At 42.4% G+C, this 15,986-nt stretch overlaps 1 protein-coding gene across 1 annotated transcript in view; it reads right to left on the bottom strand.

Annotated features, from left to right (window-relative positions):
• tenm3 (teneurin transmembrane protein 3) overlaps positions 1–15,986 on the bottom strand; it is a 171,543-nt gene continuing 155,557 nt past the window's right edge. The window contains 12 exon segments of the mRNA XM_034120952.1: positions 1–2,282; positions 3,405–3,535; positions 5,459–5,583; positions 5,684–5,826; positions 5,947–6,057; positions 6,366–6,568; positions 7,206–7,387; positions 7,470–7,714; positions 8,584–8,928; positions 9,412–9,471; positions 9,658–9,855; positions 15,026–15,152. Coding sequence (XP_033976843.1) covers positions 1,527–2,282; positions 3,405–3,535; positions 5,459–5,583; positions 5,684–5,826; positions 5,947–6,057; positions 6,366–6,568; positions 7,206–7,387; positions 7,470–7,714; positions 8,584–8,928; positions 9,412–9,471; positions 9,658–9,855; positions 15,026–15,152 — 2,626 coding nt within the window. The 3' untranslated portion in view covers positions 1–1,526.

Raw genomic sequence — 15,986 nt, forward strand, 5'->3', positions numbered from 1 at the left:
TTGTAGTTTCAAGGAATTTTATTCTTTACCGTAGAAACACTGTACATAAATTACTTTCTCTGAGACTAATATTGATGCACGGATAAGTGGAATTTCTCAAGCTTCAAAATAAAAAACATTGTCAACTTGTCTTTGAAAAAAGATTGGTGGCATATGATGTTAACGCTGTGTGAAGTTCCTGTTCTTTCCTTTAAAATGATTAAAGATGCCGTCCCAACCTGGTAAACACACATACACACAAAGAAAACTCCAGATAAGAGTAGAGAGACCCACAATCAATGAGAAAACATCCACATCGATTTTTGATCTATCACTGTTACTCATTAAAGTCACTGATGGCAATGCACTGTCCCTTTAAGGAGAAACCAGCAAAAACGAGGAGAGAAGCAACACTTAGTTCCTACCCACAGCAACCCTCCCCCAAAGCCATGACAACATGTTTCTATTGCAAGCATTACTACTACCTTTGACCGATAAAAGCACAAGGTCGATGCATTATGAGGCTGAGTCCCATTCTGCAGAAGTGAAGGACCCCCGACTGAGGGTCCACAACCAATCAGAAACAGCCGAGCTGGCCCTGTTTCCTCATAGACCGCTGCTGATTGTAGTCTGAAACTGTACATTCTTATAGACTTTGTAAGAGGACAGGGGATGAGAAGGAGTGGTTCAAACGGACCAACAGATAATAGATAAGGAGGAAACAAAAACACAACTTAAAAGTTTTGTTCAGTTCAGATCATGGTCCATTCCAGTGGTGGCGGTGATGGTGGTGTAATAAGAGTAGTAATAGTGGTATAGGTAATAGTATGTAAACATTTTTTGTTCATTTTTGAATCCCCTTTTTGTCTGAAGCAAATGCAAGTTAATATATAAAAACAAAACAAAAATCCAAACAGAAAACAAGTCTTTTTTTTCTCCTTCGTACAAATTGTCGTCTTTTTTTTGTGCCTGTCTGTCTTAGAGAGTCCACATCAGTTCAACAGCAGTTCCAGTTCCTTCAGCCATGGAACAAGAGATCCTGTAGACACGGCTCACAGAGGCCATTAACCCAGAGACGGCTCACAGATGAGAAGCCTGCAACATCTGTGAGCGAGCACATTGTTCTGAGGACTGCTGACAGTTACAACTGTCTAAATGCTTAGAGCTCACCTAGCTGTGACGGCTGTGGAAATGCTCCGCTGGCTAATTAAACAAGTCTCTACATCCCACAGGTTCACAGCTAGACGCACACGATTTTATGAATCAGGTTAGTCCCGCCTACCAGAGAGAGGGGGAGGGGCATGCGTGCAGGCTGTTTAAAGGCAGACAACAGGGCGACAGATAGAAAGAAAGAACATTTAGAAAGAAAAAGAAAGAGAGAAAAGGCAAAAGACTGAACCTTCCTGCAGCCTCATGACGACAGTTTTAAACCATCACATCTGTAGTTTCATTATGTTCCATAATGATCTTCACTATAAATCCTTTCTTTTCACTTTTTGTTAGTCTGACAGTCATAGTGGGGTAGAAATGAGACGTTGTGAGCCGTGTTACCTCCTCCCTATCTCACTCTGCCGTAGGAACTGCATGTTGTTAGCACTGTCAGCTAGCTCAGGGTACTGCTCTATGGACAACACGTAGTATCCGTCGAACCCTAAAACCTTCCCGCTGCTCAGCAGCTGCCGTTTCTCTCCCTCCGTCCACAGCCGGACCCCCTCCTCTCCGTCTCTGACCCGCTGCTGCTCGCGGGCCCAGGCGCTCGACAGCGCCCTCTGCCGGGCCTGCTCCAGGATCCGAGCCTTCTCCTCGTCCAGCGTGGTGCCGTAGCGCACGTGGAGCGCCAGAGAGCCGTACTGCAGCTCCACATCAGCAAAGCGCCGCGTCCTCCCATTCATCACCGTGGTGGACTGCGACACCGTGACATTCACACCGTTCTCCAGCGACTTCCTGCCTGAGGTGAGCCGCAGCGCGCTGAGGTCGTTCTCCGGCAGGCTGGTCTTGATGAAGTAGTGTGTGTCCCGGCCCTCTACGGTGTAGTGCAGGTCTTCAAGGTAGAAGGCGTTGTTTAAGACTGCAGCCACCTTGATGCAGTCCTCATTGGCAATGTTGAGGGCGTTGGTCACCACGCGGCCTTGGATCACAGCGAGCATCACTCCCCTGCCGATCAGAGACCTGACGGTGGCGAACCACAGCCAGGGTTTGGTGTGGTCTGAGTGCCGCCGACTCAGCTGGATTTCTGGCATCCGCTCAAAGGACAGGAAGGCCTGAGACTGACGGGTCACCTCCTGCTGGACCCCCGAGATGGACTGCAGACGAGACAAAGAGATATTCTTCATACTTTATTTACTGCTTGCTATTTACGACATCATGGACAAGGTTGGGGGTTCGATCCCAGCCTCTGCAGTCAACATGTCGATATCTCCTTGGGCAAGACACTTAATCCCAAGTTGCTCCAAATGGCATGGCCAACGGTGTGTGAGTGTGTGTGGGGTTAGCCTCCCTGAGCAGGTGCTGGGTAACTGCTGACTTTGACTGGCCATAAAGACTGGAAAAGCATTACACAAATGCAGTCCATTTACTTTTTACCAAGTACATTCTAAAGCAAGCTTTCTTGCATTGAGACTGAATGTGCAGCTTGTCTTCATGTTATTCATTTAGGGAAGATCAGCAGCCTACATACATAACATAACGATATTGTGTTAGGCGTACGTTATTTTGGTTAAAGTAGTCCATATCATTTGGTTTTCTTGTGCCCTGATAACAGATTGATGTCCTGTGGGCGGTCAGGAGCAGTGATACACTGAGGAGAGAACCGAGGGGCTGTGTATTCTCTAGCTATATAACTAAAGCCAACTAAGAGTTTGAATCCGATTCTCTGTAGGTGTATGTTACATCATGTGATATACAGTATTTGTATTACTGTTTAGTTCTCCCTCCCCGAGTCAGGGGGGGAAAATGTGATGTCTGGCTGAATCTATTGATAGTGATCAGTTGCTGTATGACTAGTGCATTTGCTCACGGAAATAAGACAGATATAGGTAGAGTACCAGTTGACAAGGTGATAAATGAACAGACTCACAAAATAAGGGGAGACTATATATATGAGGATAAAAGAACTATGTTTGATCTCAAAAGGATTTTTTTCGTGCAAACACACAGTGTGTAAAGTGTCTACTGTGTGTACTGTATGTGTAGCTTCTGATTTCCCCAAAGGCCCACACTGAACTAATTAGTCGAGTTCATTAAATAATGCTGTCAGTCAGTTTGTGTTTTCCTGTTCTTTTTCAGCCTCCTTTGTCTCTCCCTATCCTGACCAAAAATGTGTATATAAATATTCATTTATATGTTCTGCCGTCACTCGTCACACAGAAGGGACTGTTGCCTCTGAGACTCCTTCCATCTTTCTCTGTCACAGGACTCATACTCACAGGCAGGTCGTCCCACAGCTGGCTCTTCTTCATCTCCAGTGACGGCTGCGTCAGGTCAAATTTAGGAATGGGGAATCCTGGGATTGCGTTGTGGAGATGGAATCCAAACGTAACCAACCAGATATTGACATCTACAAGAGAAGAAAGCGATGTGAACAATCAAAGAAGAAAAACTACAAGGCATGTAAACAAACTATAATAATAAAGATGCCTGCTTATTATTTTTATTATACCTCCTTGCAATTTTGACCAACCACTGGTGTTCCTTTTTTAAAATCCTCAGTGGCCTCACGTTGTTGCAGCTTGTTACTATAATCTGTCATTATGCAGCTTCAAATGAATACAATTCAAAAAAGATCTGACCCAACTGAAGTACTTGATCAATTCAGATCTCCACAGTAAGGTTACTTTTCCTTTTTGGCACCATACTGTTCACTTTAAGAACATTTTTCTTTCTTAGAGGGAATAAATAAAGCACTACTACCAATCTTCACCTATTACTACCAAACTGTTGTGGAAAGAAACAGGGACACCTGATTAATAATTAGTTTGCATCACTATTCTGTTTGATAGAATTGATTTGAAATAATTCATAAAACCCCCACTTCAGGCTGATAAAATACAACATACAAATATAGTTCTATTAAATGTGTTCTAACGACATCCACTCCAAGCAAAACGAGATTATTGTTGGGATTTCTTTATGATTTAAAATCAGCTAGCTCAATACAAATATGTTAGTTAAGTTGTTACATATAATTATGTTAAGTATAGTACTAGCCACCTTGAATGTAAGGCAAGGCAAGGCAAGGCAAGGCAAGGCAAGGCAAGGCAAGGCAAGGCAAGGCAAGGCAAGGCAAGGCAAGGCAAGGCAAGGCAAGGCAAGGCAAGGCAAGGCAAGGCAAGGCAAGGCAAGGCAAGGCAAGGCAAGGCAAGGCAAGGCAAGGCAAGGCAAGGCAAGGCAAGGCAAGGCAAGATTTCAGAACAGGAGTGATGTGATCCACTTTCTTAGTGTTAGTGAGGACTCGAGCAGCAGCGTTCTGAATCAGCTGCAGCTTTCTAATAGATTTTTTAGTGAGACCTGTAAAGACACCATTGCAGTAGTCCAGTCTACTGAAGATAAAAGCATGGACACGTTTTTCCAAATCCTGCTGTGACATTAGTCTTTTAATCCTAGATATGTTCTTTAGGTGATAGTAGGCTGACTTAGTAACTGTTTTAATGTGACTGTTGAAACTCAGGTCAGAGTCCATGACTACACCTAGATTTCTGGCTTCATCTGTTGTTTTGAACATTGCAGACTGAAGCTCAGCGCTAACTTTTATACGTTCTGCCTTGGCTCCAAAAACCATTACCTCAGTTTTGTCTTTGTTTAATTGGAGAAAGTTCTGACACATCCAGTCATTGATTTGTTCAATGCACTTACTCAGTGTTTTAACTGGAGCATAGTCTCCTGGTGAAATTGTTACGTAAATTTGTCATCCGCATAGCTATGGTAACTTGTTTTGTTGTTTTTCATTATCTGAGCCAGTGGTAGCATGTAGACGTTAAAGAGAAGAGGCCCCAAGATGGAGCCTTGAGGAACCCCACATGTCATATTTGTCAACTCAGATGTGTATTTACCTATAGAAACAAAGTTTTTTCTGTCCTTTAAGTAGGACTCAAACCAATTTAGAACTGTTGCCGAAAGTCCCACCCAGTTTTCCAGTCGGTCTAGTAATATGTTGTGGTCAACAGTGTCAAACGCAGCACTGAGATCTAATAATACTAACACTGAAGTTCTGCCACTGTCTGTGTTTAAGTGGATGTCATTGAAGACCTTTACAAGAGCAGTCTCAGTGCTGTGGTTTGGACGAAATCCTGACTGGAACACATCCAAACAGTTATTTAAATGCAAGAAATTACTCAACTGTTGAAATACAACTTTTTCAATGATTTTACCTAGAAATGGCAGGTTTGATAAGGGGCAGGATAGCTCTACTTCTTCTGATAGAACACAGTTCTATCTACCTCTTTGGTATTTTTGTACTGTAAAATCAATGTTTTCTGGTTACCTGTGACATACTCTTTGACCTGGTGAATCTTGCTGATGGGGTTGTTGCCTCTGAACATGTAGAGGTTGAAGGGCTGGGGGTCTTTACCAACACGTGTCCATGTGCTGATGTCAGGAGTGGTCCACCTTCAGAAAAAACACTCTGGTCAGAGGTGAAGATAACAAAGCTGCAGAGCATCCTGCTGGAGGAGAACTGTGCATGTGTGGAGAGGAAGTGAGTGCGCACCTTCCAGCAGGGATGTCGTAGTCTCTGTCTCCGAAGTGCAGCAGCCGCGTGAGAGGATCATACAGACCTCCGTGGAAACCAATCACCAGCACAAAGTCTGGGTTAGAATCAAAGTACACCTCCCCATACGCCGTGTACTGCACCTACACACAAACACACATTCAGCACCTGATATGGAGACCAACCATTGCAAAAATTGAATTTGAACACAATGTAAGCTCAGGACATTTAATTATTTGCAAGGAAAAAAGGTACACACATACCTGTTTAAGCAATAGTCCATTGCTGCTGAAGACAGCCAGCGGGGTCCCAGTGTTATCACAGGCAATGTAGAACTCCTCTCCACTGCTGATCTCCATGGCAAACACATGGCCCTGTGCAGCAATACATAACGTATTATACATATACACTTTTTATTAATATTTTGCAAACAAATTATAATTGTATGCTCTTGTGTGCTTTATCAAACACTTTCCTCATTGTTAGACAACTCTTTTACACTATCCTCAATTTATTTACCTACGAGATTAGTGCATTACTCTAGTCTTAATGAGTAAAGTTAGACTGTTGTTATATAGTGCATGACATCACAAAATGTCATGCACTATACTTGTCTAATTTGTGCAAACTCAGTGTGTTTCGTATCATATCCACATTTTCCGAATGTTTTTTGAGAAGCTACCTGCAGATCGTAGTAAAAGGATGTGATCTCGGAGCTGGAGTGGTTGTAGACGTGGGTGATCCTGGTGGGGTAGTTCAGGTCAGCGTAGAAGAACTGAAGGTGTTGGCCCAGACTGTTTCTGGACGCCACTCGCCGACCAAGACCATCATACCGGTACTGGATGGTCCAGCTGGCCGCCTTACTGTACACACGAACTAGGAGCCCTGAATGACAGATGATACAAAAAGATGCTTAGATGTTTCTGTTGAAACATACTATCTGTAGGATTTATACATTGAATACTGAAACCCCAATTGGTAGTATTAATTTGATTTATACATTGTTACATTTGACTTAAATGTTGAATAAACCCCCCCCCCCCAAAAGAACTAGGGTTAAGGCTCTTTGATGATAGAATTCAACAAGAAATGATGCAGATAAGTGTAGTAATTTAATTGGAATTACCAAATCACATGCCAAGTAAAGTCAAGTGGGACTTTGTGTCAAGTTTTTAGACTTTAGAAAGCACAAAATGATAGAGGCTAGTATTACAATCCATCCGAGAATAAACTGCTCCACAGAGAGCGAATGTTTTGAGAGAAGACAGATGCATCTTTTGAATAAACTGTGAGAAATTGTGGTCTTATTACCGACCAAGCTCCCAAGCCTTTCCACCGACTCAGCATGCTAGCAGTCTGACACACATCTTTAGACTGTGCCTTTGGTAAGCCTGTCATTGGCTGCTTATTTCTGTCTGTTTCTCCTCCCCTCAGCTATCTTTGGTTGAACTTGGCTGTGTCAGGTTCTGGTTTGACTGGGCCTTTGTACTGCTATGTTGGACCACCAAACAATGAATCTGACCTTTGGAGTTGTATTCAAATATCTCAGCTCCTCTCTGCCTCAGGAAGCCGTCTTCATCCATCCGGTACTGAATATCTCCCAGACGGGTGATTCTGTCCCTCAGGTCGTAGCGTAGCGGGGTCAGACGACCACTGTTGCCCGGGTTCAGCAAATGCAGGTTCCCATTCAGGTCATAATTATATCTGGAAGGTCAGACAATTATACTATTAACATTTGGCATCTTCAAATTATATCTTTTATTTCAGTTTAATCGTCTGATCCTACCTCCACATCATCTTCTCGTTGAGGGAGACCGTCTGTAGCTGTCCATCAACGTCATACTCGTATCCATATTTGGTTGTGTTGGCAAATGGTCCAATCTTGATCTCCCGCTTGGTGACTCGGCCCATGTTATCGTACTGAATGGTGATCCAGTACATCAGAGACCTGAAGATCTCATACTGGATCTCCTTGATGCGGCCGTGCTGGTCGAAGTGTTTGGTGTATGTCATCACTGCTGTGGAGATGATCTGAGGAGCAGGAAGACAGAAAACAAGCGTTCAGTTCCTACACTGACAGGAAGCTGACGGAGCAGACAGGACACGGACATGTACATCCAAACAAGCTCTGTTCAGGGAGATGTTCCTCTCCTGCTTTGTAGAAGACTCTGACAACCAGATGTATTTATTGAATTCAAGCTCAGGGCCTGTTCATCAGGCAGAATCACTCCTGTCATTTCATTAAAAGGTTATTTAACATTTATTTGATAACTCTCAGTGAGTAGGAGAAGTATTTTGAGAGGTATTTGTTATCTGTGGTAGTAAGTATAGAAAGTCAATCTGATATCTAACCACCTCCACTACCTGGGAGACATCCTGCTCCTAATTACAAGTAGGCGCAATAAAATAAACATTTCAACTGAATATATTTGATTGTATCTAATTGAAGGAAAGTCCACATTACTCTCTGTCTAGTTCTCTTCTCATGGTTCAGTGTTTGCATTCCAAAACAAACATTAACTTGTGCTTATTGTGATTTATTGAGTTCTCTAACAGATCTTGTTTGCATCGTAAACAATATGAATACATTATTGGTCACTGTTCCTGAGGGATGCATTTAACGTGTAATTTGCATAACATAATGCTGTCAAATACATCATTATGTCATAAAATGTGTAATATAAAAAATGATGTGATGTTCTGATGATCTCCACCAATGAGTTGCTCTCAATACCAGAGGAAGCTGAAACAGTCACATGATGAGTTTCACCTGCACGCCAATGTCCATCCCACATGTCTAATCAATTATTGAATCATCAAAGCATCACCTCTTAACAACTGACCCACCTTATCAGGATTTATAGACAACATTTAATTCATTGCAGGCACTCCAGTCTTACCTGATTGATATCATAATAGATGACTCCAAACTTCCCAAACTGCTCCACCTTCCCAGATATATCATCAAACTGGTACAGGTCGATGGGCAGCGGCGTCTCGTTGATCACAGCCTGCATGCTGGTCACTCTGAAGCTGTTGTCGTACGTGTAGTCGAAGCGAGCGTTCACCATGCCGTCCTCGCTGAAGCGGAAGATTTGCCGATCGACCAGAGGGCCGATCTGCCGGTACCTGATGGAGCAGATGAAGCCTTCGCTCTGCAGGTTGACGGTCTTAAGAACACCAGCCGTCTCATCATACGTGAAACTGACCCGAGTGGAGTCATAGAGGATCTCTGCCAGCTTGTTCTGATGACACAGGAAACACAGCAGGATGTGTTTACAATAATGGACATTGGAGGATATCTGCTCCACTCTCAGTTCACTTCAATGAGTGCCATCAACTTCAACCTGAGTGGTGTACTGAAGCTGTGCAGCTGCTCAGGCCCAGTGCCTCAGCACCACCCTCACCCTGCCTCTCCCTGACACCACTTTCCCACTAAACACAGTGATGATGCAAAAATAGATCATGCTTTCCATTTCCTCTCTATGTATTGGACTGTCCTGTTCAAGAACATTAGATGAAAAAAAACACAAATTAAATATAATCAAAAAATAAATAATTTTTGTTTACGTTGTTGAGAATTATTTATTTAAATTATATTTGTTTAACTCGGGTACTTCTACTGTTACATAAGTACAAGATCGGAGTACTTCTTCCACCTATGCATGGGTCAACATACAAATACGTTTCATTTTTTAGTAAAGTGAAAAAGCACGGAAAGCACGTACCTGTCTGCGATATTTGTACAGTATACGGCGGCCCGTGCCTAGATGGGCAATTCGGAGGAGCTGGAGAGAGAGGGAACAGCACTTCAGTTTGAGTTCCATAACACTGATGATCAAATGAAAGCGTTGGACAATACTCATCACAGAAAAACCTCATAACCACCATCCATCAGCAGAAGTAATGACATATAAAAGATGAAGACAAAAAATGATATGATTTTAAAATATTGCAGATTTTATTACACACACCTGTCCATCTTCAGAGTAGTCCACAGTCACAGAGGCGTTGCTCTCTGGGGGGTTGTAGATGTTCCTGTAGTACCCTATGGATCGGAGGGTCTGCATGGTGTGTCGAGCCACGCTGGGCATGGTGACCGCGGACAGACGGTCCCCGGAGTCAAAGTCAAAGATGTACTGGTGCTGGCTGTGCAGCAGCAACACCATGGACTGTCAGAGAGAGAGAGGGGGGGGGGGGGGGGGGACACACACACACAACGTCAGAGCAGCCCAACACAGAGAGAAGAGCACAATGTAACAACTTACACCTGTGACACATATCCACAGAAAGTTTTGAAAGGGTGTCACCTGCACAGACACTGGGACGTCCACACCAGTCCACATCATAAATACAATATTTGGCAGTACATCTTTTTACAGCTTCTATTAGAGGAATATCTTGATATTTCTGTGCCATCTGCCGGGGTTGTGTGCCCCACTGGACCTTTTGCAAAATCTCACCTGCATGAGAGTGAGACAGCTGCTTTGCATTTCAAGTAGTGTTTTGATTGCAGCTCTGAGGGGACATTAGCAGCTAGTTAACAGCAGCTAGCTGAGGCTTATGAGGAGTCTGTGCATGTGTGTGTTCTAGAACATCCAGATCCATCCATAGCCAGGCTTGGGGAGTAAAGTATTACATGTAACGATATTACTTAATCGGGATACAACAAAAGGTATCTGTATTCGATTACTATTACATTTAAAAAACAAGTAATCAGATTGCTGTTACATTCCAAAAAATAGAGATTACCAGCAGGATTACAGTGTTAGAATACATTTAGAAATAAAGATAGATATATTATGGGATGTCCTGAATACATTTTCTTTCTGGTTTATATTATGCTTTCATCATGTGAACATTCAAGTTTAAACAGCATTTGTAAACTCTTACTACATTTTTTATATGAAATATAGAAATATCTTGGTTTGCTCTTTTCCAAGGTTACATTGTTACATACACCTAAAGGTAGGGTAGGTAAGAATGGAGAAACCAGCTCGAGTGCGCTAGAATTTGAAACTATGCAGCCGAAAAAATCTGCCTTTTCCTTCAGACTTCCTTATAGAGCCCCTCCTCCAACACACACGAACGCGCACATGACCAATGAGGGCACGAGATAAGTTTGTGCACAGATGGAAGGCAGACAGGCAGGTAGGCCATTCAGTTATTTGAGAATGATTGGTCGTGCTTTTTACAGCGCCACGGCTTCCACAGAGACATATTTGTATGTATTTATTGTCAAAGCATTTAATGTATTAATTGCTATCGGGATGTTAAGAGCATTCCATGGAATATAACAAAAAGTGTTTCTGAAATGAATTACCTACCCCACCTTTAAGTAAAACACATCTTATTGTTATTTATTTTATTGTTTTTCTTTGCATTGCACATTCATATTGAGGTAGTCCAAAAGTACCTGAAAGTAATCAGCTTACATTACTTTGATATTTTGATACTCAGATTAGGTTCCTGATTCAATGTTTTTACTAGTTATTGTAACGGATTAACTTAAAATAACCCTCCCAACCCTGTCTATAGCACACCTGTACCTGCCTTCATTCATGCTTTCCACTGCAGAAGAAGATTTCAATGTTTGTTAAGGCTGGCCCTTTTGTTTAGTGATGCCTTTAACCCTTCAGGGGTCTCTCAGCTAATCTGAAATGAAGCATTACTTTCGGTTGGGCAGAGAACAGATGAAATGCTGGCATCAACTACTTCATTCATGCTTTATCATATCAACACCCGCTCATTCAAACACAAACACAATGAATCAGCTGACTCACTCCTGCCAAGACTGACAAAGCTCCCCCACAACCCTCATTCTGCCAGTGGTGATTTTCAGCAGGGATAATATCAGATTGTATCTTCATGTATGTGTTTCTTCAGCCCAGTGTTTTAAAACTCTATTGATGGGATAATTGGGCACTGGGCCTTTACAAAATAAATATATATTATTTATATCATACGAAGGGCTTTTGCAAAATCACCCAATATCGCCATTCTTCTCTGGAAATGAAGTTTGTTTCTTTGTTTCTCGATTGGTAGAGCCTTTGGACCAAATACCTTTGTATTAACCTTTTATATAAAAGGTGAATTATTTAAGGCGAGTTTGTCTGACTGAACCATCTGCTGGCTGTTACACGGGCATCAACACTGGGACAAGTGTTGAGAAATGCTGCAGTTGGTAGCAAATAGATAATAGATGTTATTCAATCATAATTATGAACTGTATAGCATTCATGTGTTGCTCTGTCTGCCAGAGTGTGGTCCGGGTGATTGTGCGTTTGTGCAGTTTGTAGAACTGGACCACAGGTGGAGATGTTATTGCACAGCACAAGACAGCATGGACAGTTATGAAATGATTTTGAAAAGAGGCTGTACATTTTCAGCCAACCTTCAGGGAAAAAAAAGGCAAACATTCCCTATGACAAGCAGACTTGGCAGCACACACTCAACATGACACAGAATGTTTGCTGGACTTCTATAACGACCCACTGCCCTGCTCCTTCATTTGTCCCTTGGCTGATTTCTGAGCCGCTCTGGCATCGGGGCCTGAGGCTTAGCATGCATAACTCTCTGCAGGATGAACAGAACTGGACTCTTTTCTAGTATTAAGTAACATCAATTTTCTCCAGTGTGTCCGAAACAAAATGCAAAGCCATCCCAGCAGGACCCTCCTGCACTGTCAGTGGTCGACAATAATTCTGAAGCGTGAGAAGGATGCAGATCTAATCTCCAATTTGCTCCTTTCTGTCCGTTGGTGTGCGTCGGGCCGATGCGCTCACACGCCACACAGAGGTCTCTAAGTTTGTTTGTTTCTTCACTTATATTTCCCTTTTCTCCTTCAAACTCCTTTCATTACGTTTGTACTCTATGAATGAATCGGTCTTACCAGATGACGTAGACACAGGTAGAAAGTAGTAAAATAAGTCAAATAAAATTAAAATAAACAACTCTACACTCAACACAGCGATGATGCAAAACATATATTTATATTTCTACTCTAGTTATCTGACTGACTGTCCAACAACATTAGATGAAAAATAAATAAATCCCATTATAAATATTTAATTTTGTTTAGGTTGAATGATTTATTCTAATTATAATTGTCATAACTAAGAAGGGATATGTTGATACTACTATGATACAATTACAGATATCATTTTTTTAATAAATAAGTACAAACATAGGTTCAGTGGTGTAAAGTAATTACTGTAAGTATATTTAGATTTGTACTTCTACTCCACTACAATTCAGAGGTAAATGGTGTACTTTACTCCCCTACATGTATTTAATACCTTTAGTTACTTCACAGATGTGGATTAATGATGTGAAATATGATCAAGTGTTAAATCAGACTTTAGTTCCACCTGGAGTAAATTCACAAGCTACCCTGCAGTATACAAAGTCATTCAAACTAGCTGCACCTTTACCAGCTTTGAGAACACTTTCATGATCAATAGCTGCTTTCACACCAAGTACTTTGCCGTACTTAGTTCCCAGCACTTAGTTCCCAGCACTTAGTTCGTGGGGAGAGGGAGACGGGGCTATTTCATCGTTATCAGGAAATGATCGTATAGAGGCGTACACACGGAGCCGTTTGACCCCCCAGAGTGTTCCGTTTGCAGATCTATCCACCTTGGGACCCGTTATCGTTTGCGGGGTCCGTTTATATCGTTTTGTTACGGCCTCGTGTAAACGAAAGGGCTATACGCAAGAGAAACTATGCGGATACAACCCGTATCGTCCTCGTGTAAACGGGGTCTAAGTCCCTGAGGGAAGATTACGCAAATGAAGCCGCTGACGTCACTTCGTCTACTTCTGCTTTGGGTTTACTGGCAGGCCGCAAACAACTTCACGGCGTATACTGCCACTCGAAGTCCCCAGCCGGAAGTCCCCGGAGTTGGGGACTGACTTCAGTAGAAGCTGCTGGGACTCCCAGCAAAGAGGACACACTTGTTGAGTTGGCCTTACATACTGTTTGTCTTTACCTCTGTATTTTGTTGTTTGTTATACCCGTTCTTTCTTGAGACAACAAAGACATTAAGTAGTATGTGACTGCACTACTACAGTAGTATGTGACTGCACTACTACAGTAGTATGTGACTGCACTACTACAGTAGTATGTGACTGCACTACTACAGTAGTATGTGACTGCACTACTACAGTAGTATGTGACTGCACTACTACAGTAGTATGTGACTGCACTACTACAGTAGTATGTGACTGCACTACTACAGTAGTATGTGACTGCACTACTACAGTAGTATCGGGGAAACACATGAGCATACGTTCCCCCTCACTGTGCTCATGTGTTCATCATCAATTATAGTATGTTTGCCTCCATATAGATGCAGTTATGATGTTGGTCGCTGTGCATGATGAATTCTGCTTTTTGGCGCTGTTCTCCAAAGTGACTTACAGTGAGTATTTCCAGCAAGGAAAGAAAGTGACTGATGGAGGAAGGAAGCAAATGAAAAACAAGTACAAGAGAAGGCGAGAGTGTTCAGAGTGACACATGGAGTAATAGAATATGGCTCAGTTATTCTCCAGGAGGGAACGATCCCTCTTCTTTATCTGTTTCCTCTTCCTGTGTTTTGTCTGCTAGTCTCTTGTTTTGTGAGATATTTCTGTCTGCTTCTCTCTTTTTCATTTGTCTTTATTTCAGTCCTCTTCCCTTTGTCAGTTGCTCCTGTTTGATTTATTATTGAATAGGGTCCTGCAATTTTTTTAGAACTGTCACTGTGAAAGAAAAATAACCAAGACTTCAAATCAAGTGTTTTACTCTCTCAGAGGACATCCTTACCATAACATACTGTAGAAGCAACAGGACTCAGGTCGGGGCTTTAGGTGTGTATTGGAAACTATGGTGGCCTTTAGGTGACATCAAACTGTGAAAGGCTCTCTGTAGAGGCAGAGTTTGGTTTGTCTGTTCTGAGTTATAGTAGAAACATGATGACTCTGTTAAGAGGACCTGCTCCATGTTCAAATATGAAGGGCTCATTGTAAGCTCAGAAAAATGCTTCTTAGATTCAGGTGATTGTACATTAGCACCGATTTTCTCCCTAATAATCCTGCATTATAAGCAACAGAAATGTGTGTTGGAATCAGCAAGGGTTCAAAAGTAGCTCAAAATACTTTTTGTCTCGATCTCCACCATGGTCACACCATGGTGATGCAACAATAACACATGAACACATCCAGTGGGGTAAAAGTCTGTCGAACAAAATGATTTGAGTTGTATCTTGTTTGTACTTTAGTTAGTGATTTGTATGTGCATGTGACTTATACTTCTGTATTACAGTGCAGTTATGTGTGTTCATGTGTGTATATGGCTTTTACCTTATCCAAGTAGGTGTAGCTCCAAATCTTCCCGTCAGCGAACACTCGGGAAATGATTCGTCCCTGGCTGTCATACTCCCACTTCTCTGTGGTGGGACCCCTCTGGAGGCCAGTCACCTGCCCCGTACTGCACACACACACACACACACACACACACACACACACACACACACACACCACACACACACACACACACACACACACACACACACACACACACACACACACACACACACACACACACACCACACACACACACACACACACACACACACACACACACACACACACACACACACACACACACACACACACACACACAGAGGTTAATATCTGAGGCCTGTACTACAAAGCCGGTTCAACATAACCTGGATATGTTTGAGTTACCCGGCTTACCTAATCCAAAACAAACGCGCTCTGGCTAAACTGTCCCTACGACGCTGGTTATCAACTCGTTAACTCAAGCCAGCCGTGTCCTATCTAGTTAGGTGCACTATGCACCTAACTACCAGTTATGCTGGTATTTGGAGCATTCGACCAATCACAAACATGGACAAGCGTACTGACAGCGCAGCGTCATACTTCCTGAATGAAAAGTCAACTATAATATTAGACATATATGAAGACGTTAAACTTTAAACATCCATGACTTAAACACTTTATCCAGGATCAAAGCCACATAGCTGCACCTGCAAGGTGAATACAGCTGGTAAAAGAAAAAGTGTTTGAATGCGTACATTAACAGGTTTATGATATCACTGCCCCGTCCAAGACACGATCTGACTTTAATTACATTTGACTCGAGTGTTTCGTCAACTTAATGTGTTGCTTAAAATAATACTTCTGCATACAGTATGTGACACTGTGAGTGTTGCACGGCCAGATACGGCTCAGCTGACTCAGATAAGGAAATATATGATACATTATGATGTGATATGATATGAATGATAATGGGACACAT

The sequence above is a fragment of the Trematomus bernacchii genome, unplaced genomic scaffold (assembly GCF_902827165.1).
Source record: "Trematomus bernacchii unplaced genomic scaffold, fTreBer1.1, whole genome shotgun sequence".
Lineage (NCBI taxonomy): Eukaryota > Metazoa > Chordata > Actinopteri > Perciformes > Nototheniidae > Trematomus > Trematomus bernacchii.